Source organism: Phaenicophaeus curvirostris, chromosome 25 (assembly GCF_032191515.1).
Source record: "Phaenicophaeus curvirostris isolate KB17595 chromosome 25, BPBGC_Pcur_1.0, whole genome shotgun sequence".
NCBI lineage: Eukaryota > Metazoa > Chordata > Aves > Cuculiformes > Cuculidae > Phaenicophaeus > Phaenicophaeus curvirostris.
The window spans coordinates 776,800-800,603 of NC_091416.1; the positions used below are offsets into that span (position 1 = coordinate 776,800).

General features: G+C 62.5%; 3 protein-coding genes across 4 annotated transcripts; 2 read left to right on the forward strand and 1 right to left on the reverse strand.

The window, feature by feature from the left end:
• Positions 1-630: 630 nt before the first annotated feature.
• MFRP (membrane frizzled-related protein) lies at positions 631-5,836 on the forward strand. 2 transcript variants are annotated; one of them, XM_069876320.1, is made up of 13 exons: positions 631-850; positions 954-1,065; positions 1,295-1,423; positions 1,721-1,876; positions 1,950-2,193; positions 2,275-2,405; positions 2,560-2,685; positions 3,112-3,188; positions 3,325-3,473; positions 3,656-3,786; positions 4,512-4,646; positions 4,803-4,930; positions 5,010-5,836. In XM_069876320.1, exons 1-13 carry the CDS (start codon positions 797-799, stop codon positions 5,232-5,234), a joined length of 1,797 nt encoding a protein of 598 aa, XP_069732421.1. In that variant the 5' UTR covers positions 631-796; the 3' UTR covers positions 5,235-5,836. The 2 variants fall into 2 exon arrangements, with proteins under 2 accessions (XP_069732421.1, XP_069732423.1); XM_069876322.1 differs by having other exon boundaries at positions 3,340-3,473.
• A 64-nt stretch (positions 5,837-5,900) lies between these two features.
• On the forward strand, positions 5,901-10,096 carry C1QTNF5 (C1q and TNF related 5). The gene is made up of 3 exons (XM_069876583.1): positions 5,901-7,372; positions 8,308-8,540; positions 9,066-10,096. Exons 1-3 carry the CDS (start codon positions 7,251-7,253, stop codon positions 9,581-9,583), a joined length of 873 nt encoding a protein of 290 aa, XP_069732684.1. The 5' UTR covers positions 5,901-7,250; the 3' UTR covers positions 9,584-10,096.
• Positions 10,097-14,622: 4,526 nt separating this feature from the next.
• Positions 14,623-18,215, reverse strand: RNF26 (ring finger protein 26). The gene has a single exon (XM_069876452.1). The coding sequence runs from the start codon at positions 18,198-18,200 to the stop codon at positions 16,773-16,775; it is 1,428 nt and encodes a 475-aa protein (XP_069732553.1). The 5' UTR covers positions 18,201-18,215; the 3' UTR covers positions 14,623-16,772.
• Between the last annotated feature and the right edge of the window lie 5,589 nt (positions 18,216-23,804).

The window sequence follows — 23,804 nt, forward strand, 5'->3', positions numbered from 1 at the left end:
GGCTCCAGAGGTCCAGGAGCACCCACACTCCTGGGATTCCCTGGTGCGAGGGAGATGTGGGTGCACGCTGCAGCCCCTCTCATCCATCCGTGTTGCTCAGGGGCAGAGGGAGCCTTTCCTCCTCCTCCAGCTGCGCGGAGCTCCCGGTGCCCATGCTCTTCCCCCAAAGCCCCTGAACAATGGTCCCTTTCTCCCCTGCTTAGGGATGGAGACGGGAATCAAGGCATTACGGGGCAGTGGGAATGCGGGCGGTGGGGCTCTGGCACCCAGTGCCTGGGAGGTGGAAGGGAAGGAGGGACGCGCTTAGCCTGGGCTCCTCGATGCAGCCTCTTGGGCTGGTGGGGAGCCCCGGGGCAGCGGGCAAACCAACAGCCACTCCGTGCACCCAAAATGAGGATCTCTGGGCTCCCGGCAGGATGGGTGCGAGCACACCGTCCCCTTTAAGGCGCTGGTTCTCCGTGCCAGCGCCTGACCTCTGCATCCTCAGCTGAGCAGGATTAACGGGGCGAGGGGGAAGGGGCCTGCAGAGGGGACCGGGGACGTTGGATTCCCTGGGGCTCCCAGCACTCGTGGCACGGTGGGCATGACCCTCGGAGCTCCGCGGGGTCCGGCGCTGGGGTGGTACGTGTAGGCACAGCCAGTGCTGCTGCTGCCCAGGTGTGCGGGCACCTCACGCTGCCTCTGGGCCGATGGGCGCAGCCGGCGAGGAGCGGGTGGCGGGGCAGGCGGCTGCGCCGGGGGGCAGAGAGCACTGGGGAGGATTTTAGCCGGGCTGCGCTGGAAATCACTCACCACCATGAAAGACCTCACCGAGATCACGCTTTGCCCTGAAGCTCTGGACCACAGCAAGGTAAGATGGGGGTGAGGGTGCTGCCCAGAGGGACCCCTCTTGGCCACCCAGGGGTCCCCACAGGGCGATCTTGGTGATGCTACCCACACTTGCTCTCCTGCAGACCGAGTTCTGCAACCCTGTCTTCGAGGGTGAGGAGTCCCAGGCAGCGCCAAGCGCCAAGCACCTGCCAGAGGAGGATGGGACCAGCCCTGCGTCGCCCCAGGACGCCCTCGGTACCAGCCTGGGGGTTTGTATGCACGCCCCGGTCCATGGGGCCACCAGGAGCAGCCACGGGTCTGGGAGCGGGGTGGTGAGGCAAGCTCCACACTGGATGTGGGGCTCTTTAGGGGACTCACTAGCACCCCAGGGACAAGAGTCCAGGGCTCAACCGGCCATGAAGGGAGGTGGCAGGGTGGGCACATGGCTAGCTGAGCTCTGCCCCCCTTCCTTGCCCTCCCGCAGGCCAGCGGCCCTGGGGCCAGGCGGGCTGGCAGTACCGCCCCGACTGCAAGTTCACCTGGCTCTGTGTGGCTCTGATGAGCACCATCCTCCTCTTCCTCATCGCCCTCCTGCTGGGCGTCGTCATCCACCGTGAGTGCCCAGCGGGGCTGTGACCATGGGGTGGGGGGTAAAAACCAGCTCGGAGTGGGAGAGGGGCACAGGGAGGGCATCCACCCTGCACAGGACCTCACAGGGTCTGCCCATGAAGAGAAGCAAGGAGCATCTCCACCTCCACGGGATGGGGCAAGGACACTGGGACCCGCACATGTGTGGCACAGGGTGGGAGCACAAAGCATGGGATAGGGTGGGCTTCCTAAGCCCCCTGGCTGCCCCCCAGCCCTTTCTCCCCGCTGGGGCTGAGCGGTCCCTGCTCTTCCTTGGGCACAGAGCTGACGACCCCGCAGACGCCCAGCGCCCCCGCTGCAGCCCTGCCCGCCCGGGCCACCAGCCCCGCGAAGCCCACCCGCAGGGCCCCCCTGTCCCCCAGAACCGCTGCCACCCCAACCCAGAGCCGGCTGCCCGCAGCCACCACGCCAGCGCCAGGTGAGTCCCACGCGGGGTGGTACGTGGGGTGGAGATGCCCCGCAGCACTAGCTCACACTGACGCCTCGTGCAGCCTGCGGTGGGATCCTGCGCGGTCCCGAGGGCTCCTTCAGCTCTCCCAACTACCCCGGCCCCTACCCGCCTGACGCCCTCTGCATCTGGCGCATCGAGGTGAGCCCCGGCTTCGCCATCCAGCTGAAGATGGAGACGTTCAGCGTGGAGGGTGCAGCCTCCTGCTTCTTTGACCGCGTGGAGCTCTACGAGGAGCAAGGGGCCAGCAGCTCGGACCCTGCCCCAGCTCGGGGGGGCCCAGCCAGGTAGGTTCTCGCACCTGGGGAGCACGGTAGTGCCGTGGGGAGGGGGGCAGTGAGCACCGTCACCCCTTGTTGTGCCCCCAGGTTTTGCGGCAACGTGGTCCCTCCGACCTTCAACACCAACTCCAACCACTTACGCGTCATCTTCGTCTCCGACAGCAGCGTGGGAGCCCCAGGCTTCAGCGCCCGCTATCGCGCCGTGGCTCCCAGTGAGAGTGAGTCTCCCTGTCCCCGGGGGCTGCTGGGGCTCCTCACCATGGGCAGCAGTCAGGAGCGCTGCTGGGGTCTCCGTCGATGCCCGGGGCACCGCGACACAGAGGGTGCCCCACGGACATAACCCCATCCTGGCCATTCCTGCCTGTGCTGCAGAGACCTGCGCCTGGGACGAGCACTTGTGCGATCAGGGGCTCTGCCTCCTCCTGGGCTTCGTCTGCGACGGGTTCCACGACTGCGAGGACAAGAGCGACGAGGCCAACTGCAGCCTGAAACACAAAGGTGGGCTGGGAACCCGCCTGCAGCCCCCAGCCCCTGGGGCACTGAGGGCACGGGCAGGGACACCTCCACTAGATCAGGCTTTAAATTGGAAGGGGGATAGATCTAGACTGGACATTAGGAAGAAATTCTTCATGCTGAGGCTGGGGAGGCCCTGGCCCAGGCTGCCCAGAGCAGTGGTGGCTGCCCCATCCCTGGAGGGGTTCAAGGCCAGGTTGGATGGGGCTTGGAGCCCCTGATCCAGTGGGAGGTGTCCCTGCCCAGGGCAAGGGGGTTGGAATTGGGTGGGCTTTAAGGTCTCTCCCGACCTAAACCGTTCCATAGTTCTGTGAGAGGGTGATGGGCAGAGGGAGGCAGGGGTGAGGGAGCGGGGAGAAGGGGTGAAGGGCTGGGGTCAGGGGGTAAAGCTCTGTGTGTGTGTCCCTGCAGAGTGCGGGGGGCCGCTGACCACCCTGGACGGGCACTTCTCCACCCCGAACCATCCCCAGCCGTACCCGCACCAGCAGGTGAGAGCAGAGATGGCAGCGGGATGGAGGTGGGGGGAGGGCGAGGGTGGCCAGGGAGGAAGGCAGCCTCCCACGGGAGAGCCGGGGGTGCCCCTGCCCGGCTTCACAGATGCCACCGGCTGCTCCCGCCCTGCAGCTGTGCCTCTGGCAGATCTCGGTGCCCGTGGGCCACGTCATCGATCTGCACTTCCACAACTTCAGCCTGGAGTCACACGAGGACTGCAGCTTCGACTTCGTGGAGGTGCACGACAGCGCGGGCACGGGGGCAGCCAGCCTCATGGGCAGGTACGGACGCACCCCTGGTGTCTCCAGCCCTCCTACAGCAGCCTGGGTGTGCTGGGGTCCTGTGGCCCAGCTGGGGAAACTGAGGCATAGAGCGACCTGGTGAGGAGGAGCCACTGGAGAACAGGTTTTGGTTGGCCCTGCTACCCACCTTGACCCCATCCCACACCCCATGACCTTGGCAGGTTCTGCGGCCACCAGCTGCCGCCCACCCTGACCTCCTCACGCCACGTCATGACCGTCCTCTTCGTGGCAGACGAGGGAGTAGCAGATGATGGGTTTTTCGCCACCTACCAAGCTCGCAACGCCACCGAGAGTAGGTAGCCAAGCAGGGGCGCTGGCTGCCCCAAGGGGCTGTGCGGTCACGGTCATAGAACTATGGGATGGTTTGTGTTAGAAGGGACCCCACAGCCCATCCAGTTCCACCCCTGCCATGGGCAGGGACACCTACCACTGGATCAGAGGCTCCAAGCCCCATCCAACCTGGCCTTGAACCCCTCCAGGGATGGGGCAGCCACCCCTGCTCTGGGCAGCCTGGGCCAGGGCCTCCCCACCCTCACAGCAAAACGTTTCTTTTTAAAATTTCATCTCAATCTCTCCTCTTTCCTTGGGTGTCTCCAAGGCCAGATCTGATAAAGCCCTGGAAAAAAAAGCTGCTTTCACCTCATATCTGACCCTGCTTGGAGCAGGAGGTTGGGCTGCAGACCCTGGGGTCCCTTCTCACCAGAATCACCCTGTCACCCAGCTGATCCCAGCCATGGGAATGTGTCCTGGAAGGGCTCCCCTGCACACGGGCACAATCCATCACCTGAGGGCTGCCCTGAATAACCCAGGGAACCCGGCATCCCCCTAAGCTGGGACATGGGTGCTGGGTGGCTGTGCAGCCACTCACCGGGGTGTCCCCTGGCCAGGGACCAAGCAGAGCAGGGACGGGGTGGTCAGCACGGGAACACGCTGGCTCCTGGCCACAGGCAGCCTGTTGTCTGTCCGTGCCCATGTCCAAGCCCACGTCCTGCCGCGCTGGCCCCTCTCGCCTTACAGAGACCTGCAGCCCCGCAGAGTTCTCCTGCGGAAACGGTGAGTGCCGGGCGCTGGAGTCGGTGTGTGACGGCTGGCACGACTGTCCTGATGGCACCGACGAGCTGAACTGCACTGGGGTCTCCTACCCAGCCTTTGGTGAGTGCTGAGCACCCCTGGGTGCTCCGCTCACCCCCTCTGAGCCACCGGGACCAGGAGATGCACCAGCAGCTGCCCCACGGCTCCCACCTGCCCAGGGCACACCTGGTGGGTATTACCACTGCAATAAAAGTGAATCATCTCCTCTGCTGGCAGGGTCTGTCTGTGAGCCTGTGGAAGTGGAGATGTGCCTGGGGCTGGGCTACAATGCCACCTCCTTCCCCAACATCTGGCTGGCCATCCCGGACCAGGAGGGAGCTGCCGAGGTGCTCCAGGACTACCAGGTGAGCTGCCCCGGGGGCTGCAGGTGAAGCTGCCTGCACCACACCACACGTTGCCGTGCTCACCGCCGCTCTCCCGCAGACGCTGATGGAGCTGCCCTGCTTCCAGCACCTCCGCCTCCTCATCTGCAGCCTCTTCGTGCCCAAGTGCACCCCGGACGGGGGTGTCCTGCAGCCCTGCCGCGCCGTGTGCCTGGCTGCGGAGACGCGGTGCCAACAGTCCCTCAGCCTCCTCGGCATCCTCTGGCCCATCAACTGCAACATCCTTCCCGATTCCGATGACCCCATAGAGTGCTTCCAACCCTGACCTGGCAAAGGAAGAGGAGCAGGGTCTGAAGGAATCTGCGAAGAGCCACCCCTCCACCTCAAATGTCCTTCCCACTCTCCTCCCGTTGCAAACAGCCAGCAGCTGGTGTGTCCAGTGCCAGCAGCGCCCCGTGGCCCCGCTCCGCACTCCACTCGGTGTCTGGAGGCCACAGGCTTGCCCACGGGACCAAGTCCCTGGAGAGCAGGTGCCCCTTCCCAGCCTTGCTCCAGGGAAAGGCTTATGCTGGAGGGGCTGTGTCCCTGGGCTGGAGCTGGGCTGGGGACAGCATGCAAAGTCCCCCTGCCAAGCAGCAGGGCAGTAGCAAGGTCTGGGCACTGTCTCCTATCCTCAGCCAGCCTCGGCGTGCTGGCCAGAGCTGTGTATGCTTCCCAGCTCACTTCTTTCAGCCTCTCCAGGCTGTGCACAGCCTCTTGGCTGCAGCCCTCATGCAGCTGCTAGCCTGGCAGGGGAAGGGTTAATGCTCCCCAAGGCTGGGCCAGGCTGCAGGGAGAAGAACAGCCCTTAGCTGCCCACATCCTGCAGCCCAAAAGCCAGGAGAATAAACCTTGTGAGCAGCCAAGAGTCCTGATGGAGCTTGTTGAGGGAGGGTCTGCGTGGGGGTCAGGGAGACTGAGGCAGGGGAGGGGTGGGGGCTGAGCAGGAATGGAGGGGGCAGAGACCCCCTGTCTGCAGCAGGGAAAGGGTTCTGGCTGTGCTCTCCAAGGGCTGCAGGGCTTGCAGGACCCCAGGGGGATGGTTGGCTTCAGAGAGGGTGAAGCTGGCAGCCCCACGGAGCAGGGAGGACACCCTGTCCCGGCCAGGGCTGTGGTTCTGCTGGCCCTGCTGGCTTTGGGCCACCCCGATGGCCACAGGGCTGGCAGCACCCAGCGGCCACAAGCCAGAGCCCAGCTGGCCAAAAACAACAGCTTCTTCACACCTTGGGAGAGAGAAGGCAGGAGGCTCCGTGCCAGCACCCAGCCTGGCCCCGGGCACGCGGCGAGGACGGCTCAGCCCGCGGTGTCACCGGCACACGGAGAAGAAAGCTGGCAGCACCACGCGCTTCCCACTGCCTGTGCCCACCTGGATGGGATTCCTGGGAGCAGGACCAACTGGGGTCAGCCCATCACAGCCACCGCTGCTCCGGGGACATCGAGCCCACCCTGCTCCCTCGCTCCCCAGCTCCGCAGGCTGGCTGCAGGTCACGAACACCCCACCCCTGGGGCGCCTGACACTGTCCCTTGGACGCACTCCATGCTGGAACAAGTGAAAGGCAAACTGGGAGAGCCCTCGAAAGCCCGGCACGGTCCCAGCTTCGCCATGGGCTGCAGTCCCCAGGGCTGGCCCTGCTTCCCAGCAGGCTGCAGCACTGCTCTGCCTGGCGCGATCCTGCCTGCTCAGCCCCACAAGCTGACCCTGCACCCCACGCTGCCCCCCAATTGCCTCCTACAGCACCCCAAGAGCACCCTTGGGGCTGGCACCACCAGCCTGTGTGTGTCCCGTGTCCCCTTTCCCTCGTCCCTGCTGCCAAGGACAGCCCCATGGCTACCAGGCAGGGGACCCGTGTGCCTGGAGGACTCTCCCTTCTGCTCCTGAGAGCCACGAGCAAGGAACGAGGATCAGAGCAGTGGGATGGAGGGAGTGGGGCTGCCCCACTCCATCCACCCTGCACTGGGGTCACTAGAGCTTGCTGGGGTCTTGGCTCTGGTACATAGGTGGAGGAGAGGCACTTTTCCTCTCCCTGCACTTGCTATTCGTCCCTCCCTTGGCCTTTTTCTTGTTCTGCTTTCACTCTACTGCCTGTTTTCTCTCATTTCCCTGTCCTGCTGCCCAGATGTGTCCAGCTGAGGTGCTTGGCAGCCCGTGCCTCCTCTCCCTTTGCCAGTCTGTTTGTCCCGCTCTCCCTTCCCCCTCCTTGCAGCACTTCTGACACCATGGGATTATTTTCCTTTTTCCCCTTGTCTTGTAGCTTTTGGCTCCCAAAGCCCTTGATTTCCTTTTGAGTTTGGGAGGAGAGACATGAGGAGGAGGAGAGGGGGGGGTGGAGAGGCTGCCTTTCCTAGGGCCTTCGTCAGAGCGAAGTGGTCAGGAAGAGCAATCGGAGAGCAACGAGGCGCTGGGATCGGAGCAGCGGGATCGCGGTGAGTGGGGTTACCCAGCTCCATCCACCACACACTGAGGGGAATGGGACTCGCTGGGGTCCTGGCTCCAGCGCATGGGTGGAGGAGAGACACTTCTCTCCTCCTTTTCCTCTTTGTTGCAGCCATCGCGTCCAGGAGGGGGAAGAGAGCGGCTTTCGCAGGACAGGGCTGGGAGGAAGGGGCCAGCAGGGGCCGGGGGGCTCTGGTGCGGGATGGGATGGGAGCAGCGGGTGGTCCAGCTCAGCCAGGGATGCTGCTGCCCCGGGGACCCGAGCTGCCGGCAGCAGGGATGCTGCCAAGGGTTGGGCCACGACGCAGCCCCACGCTCCCCAACTGCCGCCCCACCGCACACCGTCCGGAGGCAACAGCCCCAGCCCACGCGCTGCTCACGGCTCACGCTGCCGCTGCCACCTCACCAGCACCCCCGGCAAGTCCCGCAGCCGGGCACGCTGCCCATGGAGCTCCCACCCCAAACAGCCCCAGATGAGATCTATCGCCTCCCGTGCACCCTGCAGCTCCCTCCCAGCTCCTTGGCCCCAGCATCCCCCTGAGCCCCGTGGTGGGACGCACTGTGGTGGAGCAGCCGGTGGTGGGGATGCTGTGGCAGGTGCAGACAGCAGTCACAGAATGGTTAGAGTTGGAAGGGACCTTAAAGATCATCCAATTCCACCACCCCCACCATGGGCAGGGACACCTCCTGCTGGATCAGGGGCTCCAAGCCCCATCCCACCTGGCCTTGAACCCCTCCAGGGATGGGGCCCCACTTCTCAGGGTGACCTGTTCCAGCCATGCTGTAGGGAGCAGCCAAAAAGGCAAAGGGAAAGAAGGGAGGAACATTCTCTTGTGACCCCCTGCATCCCCTCTCTCCCAAGCCCACTTCCCAGCCCTCTTCACTGAGGTCCTCAGAGCTGTTATCCCTCTTTGCTCCTCTCCAGCCCCTCCACAGCAGATGAGATGAAGCAGCTCTTCCTCCTCTTCCTCCTCGGGCTCATCGCCAGCTCCTTGCAGATCGAAGACAACAAGATCCCTGGGCTGTGCTCGGGGCAGCCGGGCATCCCAGGGACACCAGGCTTGCACGGGGGGCAGGGTCTGCCAGGCAGAGACGGCCGAGACGGCCGGGATGGAGCGATGGGGATGCCAGGGGAGAAGGGAGAGATGGGCCCTCCAGGTAAGAAGGGAGACCTCCTGATGGGGAGGGGGATGTGCTCTGCCCTGCCTGTGGGGAATGTCCTTGTGCCAGGGGTGAGCCTGGGCTGCTGGCACAGCCCCACATTGCCAAAACAAGAGTGAATCCTACCAAAGTGCCCCTTCCATGCCACCACCTCTGCTCTGGTCCTCCCTGTGGTGACCCTGTGCTCCCTGACACCAGCAAAGCTGCATTTCTCTCCATCCCCACTGCCATCTCTCTCTGCTGCCCTGCAATTATAGCTGCACGATCCCTGCCCTGGCTCCTGGGCTGGTTTTTTTCCCAGCCTGTGAGGGTTTCTCCAACTCCCTGTTGCCACCGTGCCCAGTTAGCAGATCCACCTAGCCCTGCTTGCGCTGGTTTCTCTTGCACATCACTAGGCATGGTGGGTATTCAGCACCCGCATCCCATGTGGTGGGTGGGATTGGGGCTGGGAGAGCTCTGGTGGCAAGGGGTTGTGCTGGTGGTGGCTTGGAGGTGACCCTGTCCCCGTCCTGCGTGCCCCAGGAGCTCCGGGTCCCCGCGGAGAGGTGGGCAGCCCCGGCGCGGACGGCATGCACGGTGAGAAGGGGGCGCAGGGCGAGTGCGCGGTGGCTCCCCGCTCAGCCTTCAGCGCCAAGCGCTCCGAGTCGCGCAGCCCGCCGCTGCCCGACCAGCCCATCCGCTTCGACGTGGTGCTGGTCAACGAGCAGGGCCACTACGACCCCGGCACGGGCAAGTTCACCTGCGAGGTGCCCGGCCTCTACTACTTCGCCGTCCACGCCACCGTTTACCGCGCCAGCCTCCAGTTCGACATCATGAAGAACGGCCACTCCATCGCCTCCTTCTTCCAGTACTACGGGAACTGGCCCAAGCCCACCTCGCTCTCGGGGGGAGCCCTGGTCCCCCTGGAGCCCGAGGACGAGGTGTGGGTGCAGGTGGGTGTCGGGGACTACATCGGCTTCTACGCCAGCGTCAAGACGGACAGCACCTTCACCGGCTTCCTCGTCTACTCCTACTGGAAAAACTCCGCTGTCTTCGCCTGAGCCGGCCCTCGGCCGCGGCCAGAGCCAGCGTGGGAGCCCTTCTCACCCTCTCATCCCCCGGTGAGGGCAATGCCAGGGTCTGGCCACGTCGTAGCCGGGACACCAGGACCCCTCTGCGCTGCTGCTGCCCGGTGCAGGGCAGGAATACGGCCCCTCTGCCTCCCCGAAGGTGGCTGGGAGCATCCCTTCAGCAGCCCTGTATAACGGCTAAGTTTTATCTCGGGCACTGGGTTCTGGGGCAGGATGGCCATGCCAGGGAGCTGCAATAACCCAGTTGCCATGTATGGTCCCCGTAGCCGCCTTGGCTCACAGCGTAGCCCCACTGGCCTGGGCACAGCCCCCACCCTGCGCTTCTCCCCCTGCACAGAGCGACCCCGGGCTGCCTGGCCGCTGGCACGGTGAGGGTCCTGTCCCCCCGTGGTCCTGGCATGCCCCAGGGCCAGCTCCGTGCCCTTTCCACCCCCCCACAGCCTCCCCCTCCTCTTTCACCCCAATAAAGGGCTGCTCAGCCACGTGTGTGCCTGCTGCCTGTGTGCCCATCCCTGCCACCCGGGCTCCTCGGGGGCCATCGAGTGCGGGGAGGGCTCCGGGGGTGACGGGGACCCCGTGAGAGCATCCTGGAGAAGAGGAGGCTGAGGGGAGACCCTGCTCTCTGCAGCTCCCTGAGGGGAGGTTGTGGTGAGGGGGGTGCTGGGCTCTTCTCCCAAGGAACAAGTAATGGGACGAGGGGTAACAGCCTCAAAGTGCACCAGGGTGGGGGTTAGATGGGATATTAGGGAAAATTTCTTTATGGGAAGAGTGGTGAAGCACTGGCAGAGGCTTCCCAGGCAGCGGTGGAGCCTCCATCCTTGGAGGGGTTGAAAAAACTTGTGGATGCAGCACTTGGGGACAACGGTTTAGTAGACACAGGGGTGTTGGTCTTAGGGTTGGACTGGATGAGCTGAGAGGTCTTTCCACCCTTAATGATTCCACGACTCTTCGAGGGGTGCAGGGGGTGTCAGGAGGCCCTAGTGGGGGGATGAGGGGGCTGGTTGTGGCCACCCTCTGCAGCAGCGTGGCCAGCAGGAGCCACTAGATGGAAGCATCGTCGTCCCTTAGCGAGGGACCAGAGCTGCGGCAGCGCCCGTGCATCCTCCCCAGAGCCTGGGGAGGGGAGCAGAGGCAGGGGACCCCCTCCTCCTCCCTGTGAGGACCCACCCCTTGTGAGAGTGAGGGTCCCATGGGCCTGGGGGCCACCCCGTTGGGAGGCAGCTTGCCCAGGGCGAGGAGGGGTCCCTGGGGAGGCAGGGGGAGAGAAATGTTGGGGGGTTATGGGGATGTTGGCTACATGGTCCCGAGATGAGTCTTGGGGAGACCCTTCCTCCCTGCCCCCTGCCCGCTCCAGCACGAACACGGTGACCCAGCTCCGGGAAAAGTCCCTATTTTTAGCAAGGGAATGAAGAGCTTCCTCATTCCTGCCCCAAAATAGGTCCCTGCAGGGACCAGCCAGGGAGGGGGCTTTTTTATTTTTCTTTTGGCCAAGAATTTAACTTCTTAACCCGCTGCACAGCCTGAGCAGGCTGGGAGGGATGCTTGGGGTGGCAGCTGAGCTCTTCTGGCCATGCCAGCAGGACCTGTAGGTGGCCACTAGCCCAGGGCCACCTGCCCTGGCTGCAGAGACACCCTCTCCTCTGGCTTCACTGCCCCCAAGCCCTCAGGACCACAGCCTGTCTGGGATGAATAAACCCTGTATCCCCATCGCCCCCCAAGACTGCCCACAGCCCCCCACCCTTGGACCGGGACCAGGCAGGGACCTGGGGCCAAGGGCATGTCCTGGATGGGACTCGAGGAGGATGCACCCCCCAGCAGTGCCAAGGGCCACCCCCAGCCCATTAGGGACCCACGGAGGTGCTGGGATGGGGGTGCAGCCTCGCTCTGCCCTTGGGGTCCCAGCCCCAAGTCTGGGTCTCTTTGGGTTGATGGCCTTTTCTATAAGCAGAGACTCCAAGGGGCAAACAACCCTGCAGAGCCGATCGATAGCCAGCACTGTCTATTCTGGGAGGAGGAAAATGGCTTTTTCTTGAGGTGTGTGGGGGCTGGGAGTATCCTCTGTGGGGAAGCACAACTGACAGAGGCAGCCACAGCCAGAGCCCCTGGCACAGCAGTTTCTGGTCTCTGCTTTCCTTGAGATGCTCTTGGTCCTCTGGACGCTTTGTCTGGGATCATTGGGGGATGCTGGGGATGCCTGGAGGAGCGTAGGGCTGCCTGCAGCTGCCTGGGGAGGATGAGGAAGAGGACAAGGGGAAGATACGGATAAGGGAAGGAGAGCCAAAGGGGACCTTGACTTCTGGCGAGTTTCTAGTCAGCTCCAGCTGCTCCTGATGAGCTCTACGAGCTGCCCTTGAGGAAGGAGTGCTTGAGGACCCTGGTCCAGCTGAGCCCAGCTTAGGGAGGGGCCAGGACCCTTAGCCAGGGTGAGGAGAAGCCCATATAAGAGCCAGGCTGAGCACACAGGTCTGCAGAGCAGCTGGCAGCGGCAGCGCTTTGTGTAGAAAGGTAGGATTTGGAGGTTTCTGCAGGGGGGATTTTCATTTTTAAAACGTGCCAGTGCCTCATTTCAGAGCAGCACAAACATCTTTGGCACACTGAGGTCGTGGTCCCCAGCAGCCCCTGGAGCTGCGATGCTGAAGGACGCAGCGGGGCCAGCCCTGAGCTGCAGAGGGTGCTGGGGGCCTGGGGCTTCTGCCCCTGGCTGGCAGCGGCGAGCGTGGCCGTGTGCGTCCTGGAGCTGTGCTGACAAGTGGAGGGGCTTCTGGAGGGGGTCAGCGGGCTGAGGGGCATCAGGGAGGGCAGGAAGGAGATCAACAGGGTCATCTCTAGAGCTGCAAGAGCCCAAGCCTTCACCTGCGGTGGTAGAGCGTGCACCTGCCAGGTTCAAAGGTGGAAATGCCTCTGATGGTGAAGGTCATCCTGGTGATTCCTGGAAGCAGAAGGAGGGATCCTGCTCCACCTGAAAACTTGCAGTTGTGGCACAGGTTCAGCGTCCTCGTCCCCACAAGGTGCAGGGAGCACTTTCCAGCCATCTGCAGGTGACCTGTGCCAGCAGGGCGGCCAGTCTGGTAAGGAGAGATTTAAACCGGGATTGGCGGAGGAGGGATGGGGCGGCAGGCAAAGGGCTCGGGGGTGGGAACAGTAAGGACTCTGTTACCAATATAACAGGACAGAAGTGCACAGCATCTAGAGGAGGGCATGAATGTGGTGAAGGGTTTAGAGGAAAAGCCATGTGAGGAGCAGTTTAAGTCACTTGATCTCTACAGCATGGAGGAGATGGAAGGGAAACCTCATCACGTTCTGCAGCTTCCTCGCATGGGGAGGAGCAGGCGCTGAGCTCTTCTCTCTGGTGACCAAGACTGGGACTCGGGGCCAGTTCAGCAGAAGGAAATGCCAAGTCCTGCACCTGGGAAGGGACAATCCTACACACCAGTGCGTGCTGGTGGCTCACTGGCTGGACAGCAACCTCCTAGAGAAGGTCCTGGGGATCCTGGTGGGTCTGCTACAAGCCAGCAGGGTGTCCTTGTGGCAAGGAAGGCCACCACCCTTCTGAGCTGTGTTAGGAGGAGCATCGCCAGACAAGGATGCGCTGGAGAGAGCTCAGCAAAGGGCTGTCCATCCTCTACAGTCAGAGGGATCAATCCCTGGCACAGGCAGCTCAAAGAGGCAGTGAAGTCTCTATCCATGGAGATGCTGAGAACCTGCTGGTCTGCAATCCTGTTCAGCCTGCTGTAGCTGCCCCTGCCAGAGCAGGGGGCTGGGTTGGGTGATCTCGAGGTCCCCAAGGTTTTGGCACGATGGTGCTGGGATTGCCGCTGCGTTCGGGGAGCCTGTGTGGCTTCCCATGCCGAGACACTAATGAGTGAGCAAAGCTGGTGCCTGGGAGCAGCCCAAAGGCCTCCCGCAGCTCGGCTGCTGAGCATCACCTGCTCCCTCCCTGCCCGCCTGTATCATGAGCTGCTCATGCTGCTGCGCATCTGCAGCGAGCGTCTGTCACGCCAGCTCCCTGCTGTCAGGCAGATGATGGCTCTTGTCCCCTGGGCTGGAACTGGCAGCTCATTAGGTCGCAGCTGGGCTGACAAAGGGATCCCGGGGATTTTCCCAGGGCCTGGAGGGGTCTGGTTTCATCAAGCTGTCAGCCCCCACTGCACCAGTGCTTCTGAACCACAGTTACTGAGCAGCATCACGATCCTCCCTCCTTGGGGAAGGGTCTTGGCGTTGGGATGGGCTGAGACCAGCCCACTCGGCTCACGCCTGAGGCTCCCAAGCAAGCTCTGGAAGAGGGGACAGCCCTGAGGACTCCAGATCTCCTGCGCTGGGCTGGCCTGCGAGTGCTGCTGCTGCTGGACACCCTCCCCAGGCAGCTCAGCACCAAAATCCACGGTGCCCGAGCGAGCAGGTCTGGTCCAGCTGTCCATCAGCCCAGGGGCGGTTGCATTTCCCTCCGTAATTGCTCGCTGTTTGGCCAGTAAGCGAGCCAAGCGCGTGCAGGAAGGCTTCTGGGGGAAGGCTGTGTCCTTCGCATCCTGTCCTTGCTCAGCAGGCTCGGCAGAGGTGGCTGAATACCCTCCATGCCCTGGTGGGGGTGGCGGGCTGGGGGCACACTGCCCATGCAGGACGTGGCAAGTTTCCTCTTGGCTCAGGTTCTCCATTTGGCACAGGAGATTCTTTCCTTAACTTACTTTTTTTTTTTCTTCTGAGTGTTTTTGGATGCATTTGGTTGTCTCCAAGTCCTCCTTGTAAACTGTTGTTACTTTGGCTGAGCTCAAAGTAAACGATTGTTACTCTGACTGTGTTCGAAGTGTGGTTTGGAATTTTGAGCATGACTGACCAAGCCCAAAGTAAAAGACTGAGGCTGTAAATCGTTACTTTGACCTCAAAGTAAATATTGGGATTTTGAGTAAACCCCTCAACCCTGCCAAGCAGGTCTGTTGGGCTGGGCTGTAACCTCATCCCTCCAGAGCAAACCATTCCCAAGAATGAGGCAGGAGGCAGCTTTTGGTAAAGTAGACTTTAATCTGCTCAGTATCTAGTTCATAGTGCAAAGAGTTAAACTTAAGGCAAAGCTTTCTCTCTCTTTTTACAAACAGGCGGCAAACAAACGGGCTTTAAAACAGTAACTGTAACTGCTGTAATAGAAAAAAAAGGGTTGAGGGGAGAAACTGCAGTCCTGGGGAGGCATCTTCCCCACCGTAATTCATGTAGGAAACATTGCGCCTCAAGATCTATGGGCTGGTTCCAACCAAACATCACCACCTGCAACCAGTCTGGCTGCGTTCCCGCTGCCGGGTGTCTCCAGAGGCACAGCCAGGGAAAGGCTCCCTGTCTTCTCTTGCAGGAGATCCAGCAATTCCCTGGACAAGCTGGACCCTGGGGAGCCCGGCCTGTGGGGCGGCACTCACTGCTCTGGCAAGGGCTTGGCTATTCAACTCTAAGTGTTGTTGGAGAGAGAAAATGCCAACAGGGGTGGTTGGGAGTCTGGGGAGCCACCAGGACAAGAGGTTGGAGCTCTGCATCTCCAACAAGCGAGCTGACAGTGCTGGGAGCTGGCCCTTCCAACACCCAACAGGAGTCCCTCCTGTCCCCAGCAGATGTGAGGGCAACCAGCCCCAGCAGTGCCTCTCGGAGCAGAGCCCCTCTCCAACTCGATAGCATCTCACCAGAGCTCAGTTTTAGAACAGAGGCTCTCCCAGCAAGGCCCGGCCTCTCTGCTGCCTCTGTTTTGGCTTAAATTGCTAATCAAGAAGGAGAATGGAGAAGGAAGACCCTGCCAGCTGCCCTCAGGCTCTTGGCTTGCAGTCCAGGAGTCAAGACTCTTTCCAGTCTGGCTCCAGCCAGCATTGGCTGTGGCGCGTGGCTGACCTCGGGCAAGCAGCTGGAAAAGGAAAAGCTTATTAGCACAAGGCCCTCTCGCAGCCCAGCAATTTCTGGAAATGGTGCTTGTTGTCCAAGCTGGAATAAGCCATCTCTGGCCTCCCCAGCCAGGATTGGATACCCTCATTAAATTTTGGGGGATGCTTTCAAAGCAAACTAGCTACGTTTCTGAGAAGACAGTAAGACAGAACATCAGCATAACCCTACTTTAACCAAAGATAGCTCTGGTCCCGGTACTGCTCCATGCACACAACAGCAGATCCACGGAACTTGTGCCTGGAGCTGGAATATCTCAGTGGGCTCCTAGAAGCCTTGGGGTGTCCTCTCTCTCTCTCTCCTCCTAAACACTTATTCCCTATAGCCAGCCCAGCCTGGGAAGCAGCAAGCCAGCTCTGGGGTGAACCACCCACTTCCATGGCCTGAAGACAACATGTATCCTCCAGACAGGATGTTCCAGCATGTGCTGCTGCTGCCAGGGCTGCAAGTGCTGGCTGGCCAGCTGCTCCTCAGGTTCCCCAAGCAGCATCACTGCCCCTGCTGAAAGAATAAATCCCTAGCCTTGCACAGGCAACCCGTGGAAGCGGCAGCAGCACTGAGCTCTGCCTGCAGGGAGCCCGCGTCCACCACTGCTCCTCCTTGTCCTGGCAAGTGGAATAGGAACCTCAAAAACCAAAGCTACAGTGGCTGAGATACTGAAACAGCCCAGAAACCCTGCTTTCCTCCAGCTGAGCGCCAGACTTCTTTTAGGCATCAAAGCCTAATACTCTCAAGTGTGCTCCTTGCTCTCCTAGGACATGCTCTTCCCCTCCCAGGGAGCTCCCCAACTTAGTGGGAGGAGGAAACACAGGCTTGAATGCAGTCTGCCAGGTATTTTTCTAGTTACACCTTGGGGAAAATCCTTCCCTTGCTCTGTGTCAGCCCCTGTGACTCCCAGGAGGTCACAGCCTTTAACCTTTCCATTAGCTTTGGCTAAGAGGGCCCCAGAGCATCTTTCTGCACTCTGTTTGGGGTCTCAGACTGCTGCAGGCCCCAAAACAGCAAAAGTTGTCAACAAAAAAACATGGTAACTCTTCAGCCTGCTGCAAAAATCTGTTATTGTGCTTGGTGGCAAGAGCTACAACCTAGTTACATAGCAAAAGTGGCTAGCGGACACCCCCAATAGTCTTTTGCCCTTTCAGCACCATCCTTAGCTCTTTGGAAGCTGCTCAAGGCAGCCCTAGGATGCTCTGCTTCCCAGCAAGAAGCAGACAAGGGTGCCTCTGGAAAAGCCACCCGTTCCGAGGGCTCACAAGTACACGTTGAGTGTCCGGAGGATCATCTGGCGGCACAGTGGGCAGTTGCGCTGGTAGACAGCCTGCTGCAGGAGGACTTCCGTGCACTCCTCGCACAGGCAGAGGTGTCTGCAGGGCAGAAGCACGACTGTCTTCGTTTGGTCCTGACAGATGACACATTTCTTACGTTCCTCTTGTTCTTTCAGGAGCATCCAAGGGTTGCTGTCTGGAGCGCCCTCGCCATCGTTAGCTGCTGCATTCAGCTGCTGCTTCCTCAGAGCTTTGCCCTGCGAGGTACTTGGCTCCTCCCTGGGCGGCTGGTGATGCTGTCCGGCCATGGCACGTCGACTCAGAGCAGGGCGCGCTTGCACTATCTGATCCACGATCAGCTGCTCCTCCAGCAGCTGCTCGAGGGCTGGTGGTCTCACGGTGGGCACCGGTGCCCTTCGCTGGTTGCTTTCCCGGTTCATCGTTCGGCCTCTTCGTCTCCAGTTGGTCACCTGCCGGCTCCAGCTGGTCACCTGGCGACTCCAGTTGGTCAACTGCCGGCTCCAGTTGGCCAACTGCCGATTCCTGCTGGTCAACCGCTGGCTCCAGTTCACCAAACCGCGCCAGGTCTGGGAGGTCACGGCCACCGCCATCAGCGTGAACGCCAACAGATAAAGCTCCAACCGCTGCCGGCGCTGCGAGGAAGGCATCAAGTCAAAGTAGTCCAGCACGTAGTTCGTCAGCGGCCGCAGCAGCCCGGGGTTGAGGACGAAGGTGCCGACGAGAATGATGAGGAGCAGCAAGCCCAGGCCGTAGATATTGACGAAGAAGACTCTGACGAAGAGCTCGGCAACGGACGCCAGGAGCTTGAAGACCACCTGGCAGGGCGACCAGAGGAGGATGGAGAGGGCGATGGCGCTGCTGGAGACGTGGGCCAGGCAGGCGGCCGCCAGCTCCGCCGCCCGGCCGCACAGCCCGGCCAGCGCGTCCCAGAGCGCCGCCGCCAGCGTGAGCAGGTTCTGCGCCCCGAGGAGGCACACGTTGACCAGGCTGTTGACCAGGTAGGCCAGGAGGCTGGTGGCGATGGCCACGCTCTCGCCCAGCTGCCTGGCCAGGGCCTGCCCCGCGCCCAGCGCCCCGCACAGGCCCCGCAGCGCCAGCTCCCGGCCCCGCGCGCCCTGGTGCAGCACCAGGTTGCCCAGGGCCCGGAGGCCCTCGAGGCCGCCGCCGCAGCCCCGGAGCAGCCCCTGCAGGGCGCTCAGCCCCGCGCAGCACGCGGCGCGGCCCGCCGAGCACAGCGAGAGCAGCAGAGCCTCCCCGGCGGCGCAGAGCGCGGCGGGCAGCCCGCAGACGGCCGCCAGCAGCCACAGCAGCGCCGACACCAGCGACGACACCACGAAGAAGTTGAGGTCGAGCAGCAGGGACAGCAGGTCGAGCAGCGCCCGCAGCGCCATGGCGGGGGGCGGCCCCGCGCGGCTCCCGCAGCGCCGCCGCTACCCCCCAGGCCGCGGGGGCCTGGGCGCCGCCATCTTGGCCCGGCGAGAGCGCGCGCCGCCGGCGGCCAATCGGGGGCGAGGGACGAGCCGCGCGGGCCAATCGGAGGCGAGGGCCGGGCGGGACCCGGCCGCTGATTGGTCCGTTCGGAGGACGCGGGGCGGGGCCTGGGGAGCGAGCGACGGGCCCCGCCCACCGCGAGCCTTTAAATGGGCCGCGCCGGGACTGGGCGCGAGCGTGAGGGCGGAGCCCTGGGCTGGGGGTTGAGGGGAGAGCTGCTCCCTCACCCCGGTCCCAAGTGGGGGGGTCCCCACCGCCCTCAGGACCCCCGAGGCCGCGTCTATGATGAGTTTGTGTGGCCCCAGCCCCGGTAGGGGGAGGTTTGTCCTTGCCGGCAGGGTCCCCGGGGAGCTCAGGGCAGGGCCGGCCCGGGGCAGCGCCGCTCCCGCCCCGCCAATCGGTTTCCTGCAGGACATCCCTGAATAAACCCGTGGCCCGGGGTTACAGCCACGGAGCGGCTCCTGCTCTCCTTGCCAGCACCGCTCGGCAAAGGTGTGGGGGCTGCCGGCATCCCTGGCCTTGCTCCGCGGTGCCCCGGGGACAGCCCAGCCCTGGCGGTGACGACGAGCCCTGGAAAATCCAGCCCTGAACCCAAGGCTTTTTAAGGAAGGGGAGAGCGAGCGAAGGGGATGACCCATGGGACAAACATCTGCAGCCCCAGCAGGCACTGACCCAAGCAGGGCAGCGCTTCACCCTCGGGGAGCAAGGAAGGGAGCAGGATGCTGGTGTCCCCATCCTGCAGCCACCTGCCCCCATAACACCCTGAGCTGGGAGAGCAGCCAGGGATCCCGTCCTGGCACGCTCTGCTCGTGCCATCCAGCTCTCCTCGAGCCGCTGGGCTGCCGGGATGGCAGATCGTATGTGTCATGCCTCGTGTGTCCCTGCCTGGTGTCTGTCCTGCCAGCTGGCCCTCCGCCAGCCCTATCCCCTTCCTTCCAGGCCGCTCTGGGCTGTGGGCTTCCTCGCAGCAGGTCCCTGGATCCCCCGGCCGCGGTGTGAGCGCCTGTGCCCACGTGACAGATGGAGCCACGATGCTTTCAGCATTTATGGTAATGTTTGGATTTCTCATTGCTTTACCAAACAGGAGATGGGGGGGAAAAAAGAACCGAGCCAAGGTTGGGTGTGTTCCAGTCATTCCCTGCCTTCGGCTCTGCACCTGCCTCCGCTCCCGGGGCACCGTGCCCCCGTGCGGTCCCCGCTGTGGGGCCAGAGAGAGAGGCGGGGGCTGCAGGTTTTAAAGGTCGCAGCTCCATAGGGTTTCTCCATCATTGCTGTTGTGCTCTTGTGCCTGTTTTCCCTTGGGATATGGTGTCTGGCTCTACAGCATCCAAATCTGACACTGAGGCAGCCTGGCATGGGCCAAGGAGGGGCACAGGGGGCTGGGAGCAACAAGGGGAACGGGTTTGGTTGGAGCAGAATGGAGCAGGGATCCTAGTGGAGGGGCAGCAAGGCTGGGGTGCAAGGATGGAAAAGGCTTCCTCAGAGCCCCGCAGTGGGGACAGAGGTTCCTGACAGGGTGCCCAGCAGCTGGGCTGCGGCCAGGATCCCTCCTTGTGAGGAGGCGTCCCCCAGCTGTCCCTGCTCCATGTGCTGGAGGGCCAGGAATGATGCCACCGTGATCCCAGCTGTGCCCTTGTCAGCTGCCAACAGCAGGACAGGATGGCCCCCACTTGTGAGTCCCCTCTCCAGCCTTTTGATGCCCATTTGGCACAGGATAGATGAGGCTTTGCTCTAAACTGGGCTGTGCTGGTGCTAACGGGGGCCACCACAGTCCATCTTGAGGGTACAGGAGTCCTGCTTGGAGACCCACTGCCAGCCAGGGGCTCAGCCATGCTCTGGCTGCACTGGCACCAAGCCTGACTGTAGGGCTGCTGCTGCATCATGCTCTGAGCTGCTTTCCCGCTGCTGAGCTCACTGCAGCCGGGCAGCTGCCCACATTTCAGGAAAGACAGCAGCCACAAGAAGTCAGCTACAGGGCTGCCTCGGCTCCCGTAGCCACTGTGTCCTTGCAGGTTTTATCTGGGAGCAGAGGGAGGGTCGGTGTCTCAGTGCTTGAGGAGCTCTCTGCAACCACACATGCTTGAGGGGGGATCAGGACTCTGTGTTCTGGGGTCCAGGCGAGTAGTGCTGGGGCTGCCTCACATGGCGTCCCAAGCAGGTCCCAGCAGGATGGCTGGGAATGGCTAAAACTAGCAGAGGAATTAGAAAAATGAGGCAGACAAAGGGCTGGCAGCAAAGCCTGCAGCCACAGAGATGGGAGATGGCGCTGGGAAGCACTGTGGCCTGGCTCTGCAGGGGGACACACGGCTTTTCCAGCATCTTCCCTGGCCTCCCTAGGCCCTGGCAGCATGGGCACAACCTGCCCTTCCTGCAAGCATGCTGGGGCAGGAAGGGTGTTTCTAGGTGGGTCCTGCTGGCATCGCACCAAAGCTCCCAGCATGCTTGCGGCTGCCCGGGAAGCTGAGACCATCTCAGGGTGCCCTGGTCTGCGGACGCCCAGCTGTGCAGCATCCACAGCGCCTGGGAGAAGCAGCCAACGCAGTCCTCCTGGGCGCTCCCAGCAGCCTTACCCTGCGTCCCATCAAGATGCCCTCCCTGAAAGCCAGGCAGATGCCGCAGCGCAGCAGCCGGCGCCTGCAGCCCTGCGCTCATGGGCCAGGCTGGAACAATAGCTCGTTCCTGTGCATCCGCTCCAGCAAAGTCCCCCGTCCCCACTCGGGCTCAGCTCCAGGGCGGTGTGGCTCACTCTTCCTCTGGCCTTCGCCTACCCTTGAAGGTGCAGGTGCTGGTGTCTCCCACCACATGCATCCCTGCTGACAAGGGAACAACAGCCGACATCCGTCCTGTCTCCTGCATGGCTCTGGCTGCTGGGGAGAGCCTGTGGGAAGGCTCAGGAGCCAGAGGGTGCCCATCGCCTTGGCACCCTGACTTTGTTCACCCTGCAGGCTGGTGGAAGAGTGGGAGCATGAGAGCAGCCCTACCCACCATGTTTCTGGAGGGCTGCATGGCTCCTCACGAAGGGAGCTGGGATATCTCTCTCCTCCTGGAGCCTGGCCAGATGGCCCTGGGAAAAGCAAGTCCTCTTTCATGGGAAAGTCCCGCAAGGAGAAATCCCTGCTCAGCCTGGCCAGCCTCACAGTTCCCTTGGGCCCCTGGTTCTCCAGGGCTGAGAAGGGTGCAGTGGCAGGGGGATGTGGCATGGAGCTGTGCCCTGCTCGCTGCCCTCATCTGCCCCTGCTCCGTGTGCCCTCACAGCACTGGGGAACCTTCCCCAGCCCCGCCAGAGGGATCCTCCACAGCCCATGGGTGCGAGAGGGGGCCCCCAAAGATGGGACTGGCCTCGCCACCAGCCTGGGGCTAATTTCTCATTATGCTTTCTTGCAGATGATCCTAATGAGCTGTCCTGGGGGAGCTGCAAGCCCTGCAGACAAAGCCAGGATAGGACTTCACTGCCTGGAGCTGCAGGAAAGCACAGGGCGTGATGCTGGGCACCCATGCTGGCTTCTCTCCCCTTCCTTGGCGGCAGGGAGCATGCAGCTCAGCAACATCGCAATGAGGTGGGAAAACTGGGTGACACAGAGCGTGGGGCAGGGGTGTCCTCCTCCCTATTTCTCCAGGAAGCTGTGGTGTAAGCAGGGGTGATAAATAAGCGTGTCTGAGACCTCTGCTGCCTCGCTCTTGGCCCGGCAGCCTGTGCTGTGGGGTTGCCTCATGGGCGCTGGTGGCAGCTGTTCTTCCCGAGTGTCCTGCTGCCATGCCCCTGGTGCCAAATCCCCACCACCGCGCTGCCGGACCCCGCCAACCAGGCACACAATCCACCCCATTGTGTGCAGGAGTGCCCAGCCCTGGTCCATCTGGCGCTGAGATAATGGAGCCTTTTTCCAGCTGGCGCTGGGGAGAAATGAACTCGGAAGTCTTCCGGAGGAAAAGGCCGGTTTATAAATAGCCGTCCCTGTGCTTCCAGCTTCTCCCCACCCCTGCCTCCACTGTCCCACTAGCCCCCAGCCTCAAAGTCTGCCCAGGGCTGGAAAAGGAGCCGAGGGCACAATCGTGAGCAGCCCATCCCAGCTGCGGGCGTGCGAGCGAGAGGGCAGGACATGGCTGTTTGCACGCAGTCCAAGGGCTGCACCTGCTCTGAGCCATGCGGAGCCTGTACCCCCAGGATGCCGAATGTCAGGTCATGGAGGGCTCGCACGGAGGGCTCCTTCCCCTGTGCCTTGGCAGTGGCTGTTAGCTGGCTAAGGTTTCCCACAGAGTGCTCGTTCCCCCAGCTGTCCTTGTCCCTCTGCCCTGCATACAGCGAGGATCGGGCTCCTGGGCAGGGTGCAAAGGGAGGGCTACAGGGCTTCATAGCTTTCCTGGTCACCCCAGCGCTGCTCACAGCTCCACAGCCTTCCTTGCCACCCCTGCACTGCTCCCTATGGAGTGTGACCAAGCCTATGATGCTTGCGTGCCACCGGCCAGCCCTCACAGAAGAGGTGGAGCGCTGGGGCTCCTGGTTGCATCCTCTGGTAGTGGCACCATCACTGCGATGGGTGCTGGGGTCTGCTCTTTGGACGGCGTGGGGCTGGGTGACCCCCGCTGGCTTGGTTTCTTTTTGGGGCTTCACCACTTCTCTGCATGTGAATTCCTGGCCACCTCTGGGCAAGGGCTGTGTTTTGGATGGCGTGGGGCTGGGTGACCCTCACCAGCCTGGCTCCTTGAGTCCCTGGCCATCGCCACACAGCTGCCTTGGGAGATCTCGCTCCTCCAGCGCAGAAATCCAGATGTCACCTTCCTTCCCCCCTTCCGCTCACGTCCTTCCTTCCTCCACCCACCCAGCCCTTAGTCCAGCTCCTGCTCCTAAACAAAGGCCCCGTAGCCATGGTTAATAATCCCTGCAGAAAGGCCCTGCAGAAGAGGAGGGGAAGGAGAGGGGGGGCACCAAGAAGCCGCTGGGAGCCCAGCCCAGGAAGCAGGAGGTGCAAGAAGGCGGTTTCCTGAGCTGTAGGACAGAGGAGTCAAAGAGGTGGACTGGGATGGGGTGGAGGTGCTCCAAAGCATCTTTGCCCTTGTGGCAGATCTTGTCTTCCACCCAGGGAATGGGGAGCTGGAGATCAGACAGCCCAGGCTGGTCCCTGCACTTACCCCAGGCTGCAATGCATTGCTTGAGCCCCAAAGTGCCCCAAACTGTGGCACCAGGGGTGGGTGGGAAGGTGTTCCCGTGATTTCTGCCATGCCCCAGCGGCAGGGAAGCAGTGAGCTGTTCCTGGGCAGTGTGGGAAAGCACGGCGCTGGCTCGCATCCTGTCCCTTCCCCAGGGAGCAGGGCCCCCCTTGGCTGTGACGGTGTTGTGTGAAGCCGTGCAGACCCGTGTGGATGCCGCAGCCGCCTTCCGTCCTGCACATCTGCCTTTCATCCACCCTGGAGCTGTGCAGGAAGCCCGCGCCAGCCCACAGCTCATTGCTCAGTGGTACTGGGCTTGCTGGGAGGCAGCTTGACGCACAGAGCACCCAGTAAACCTC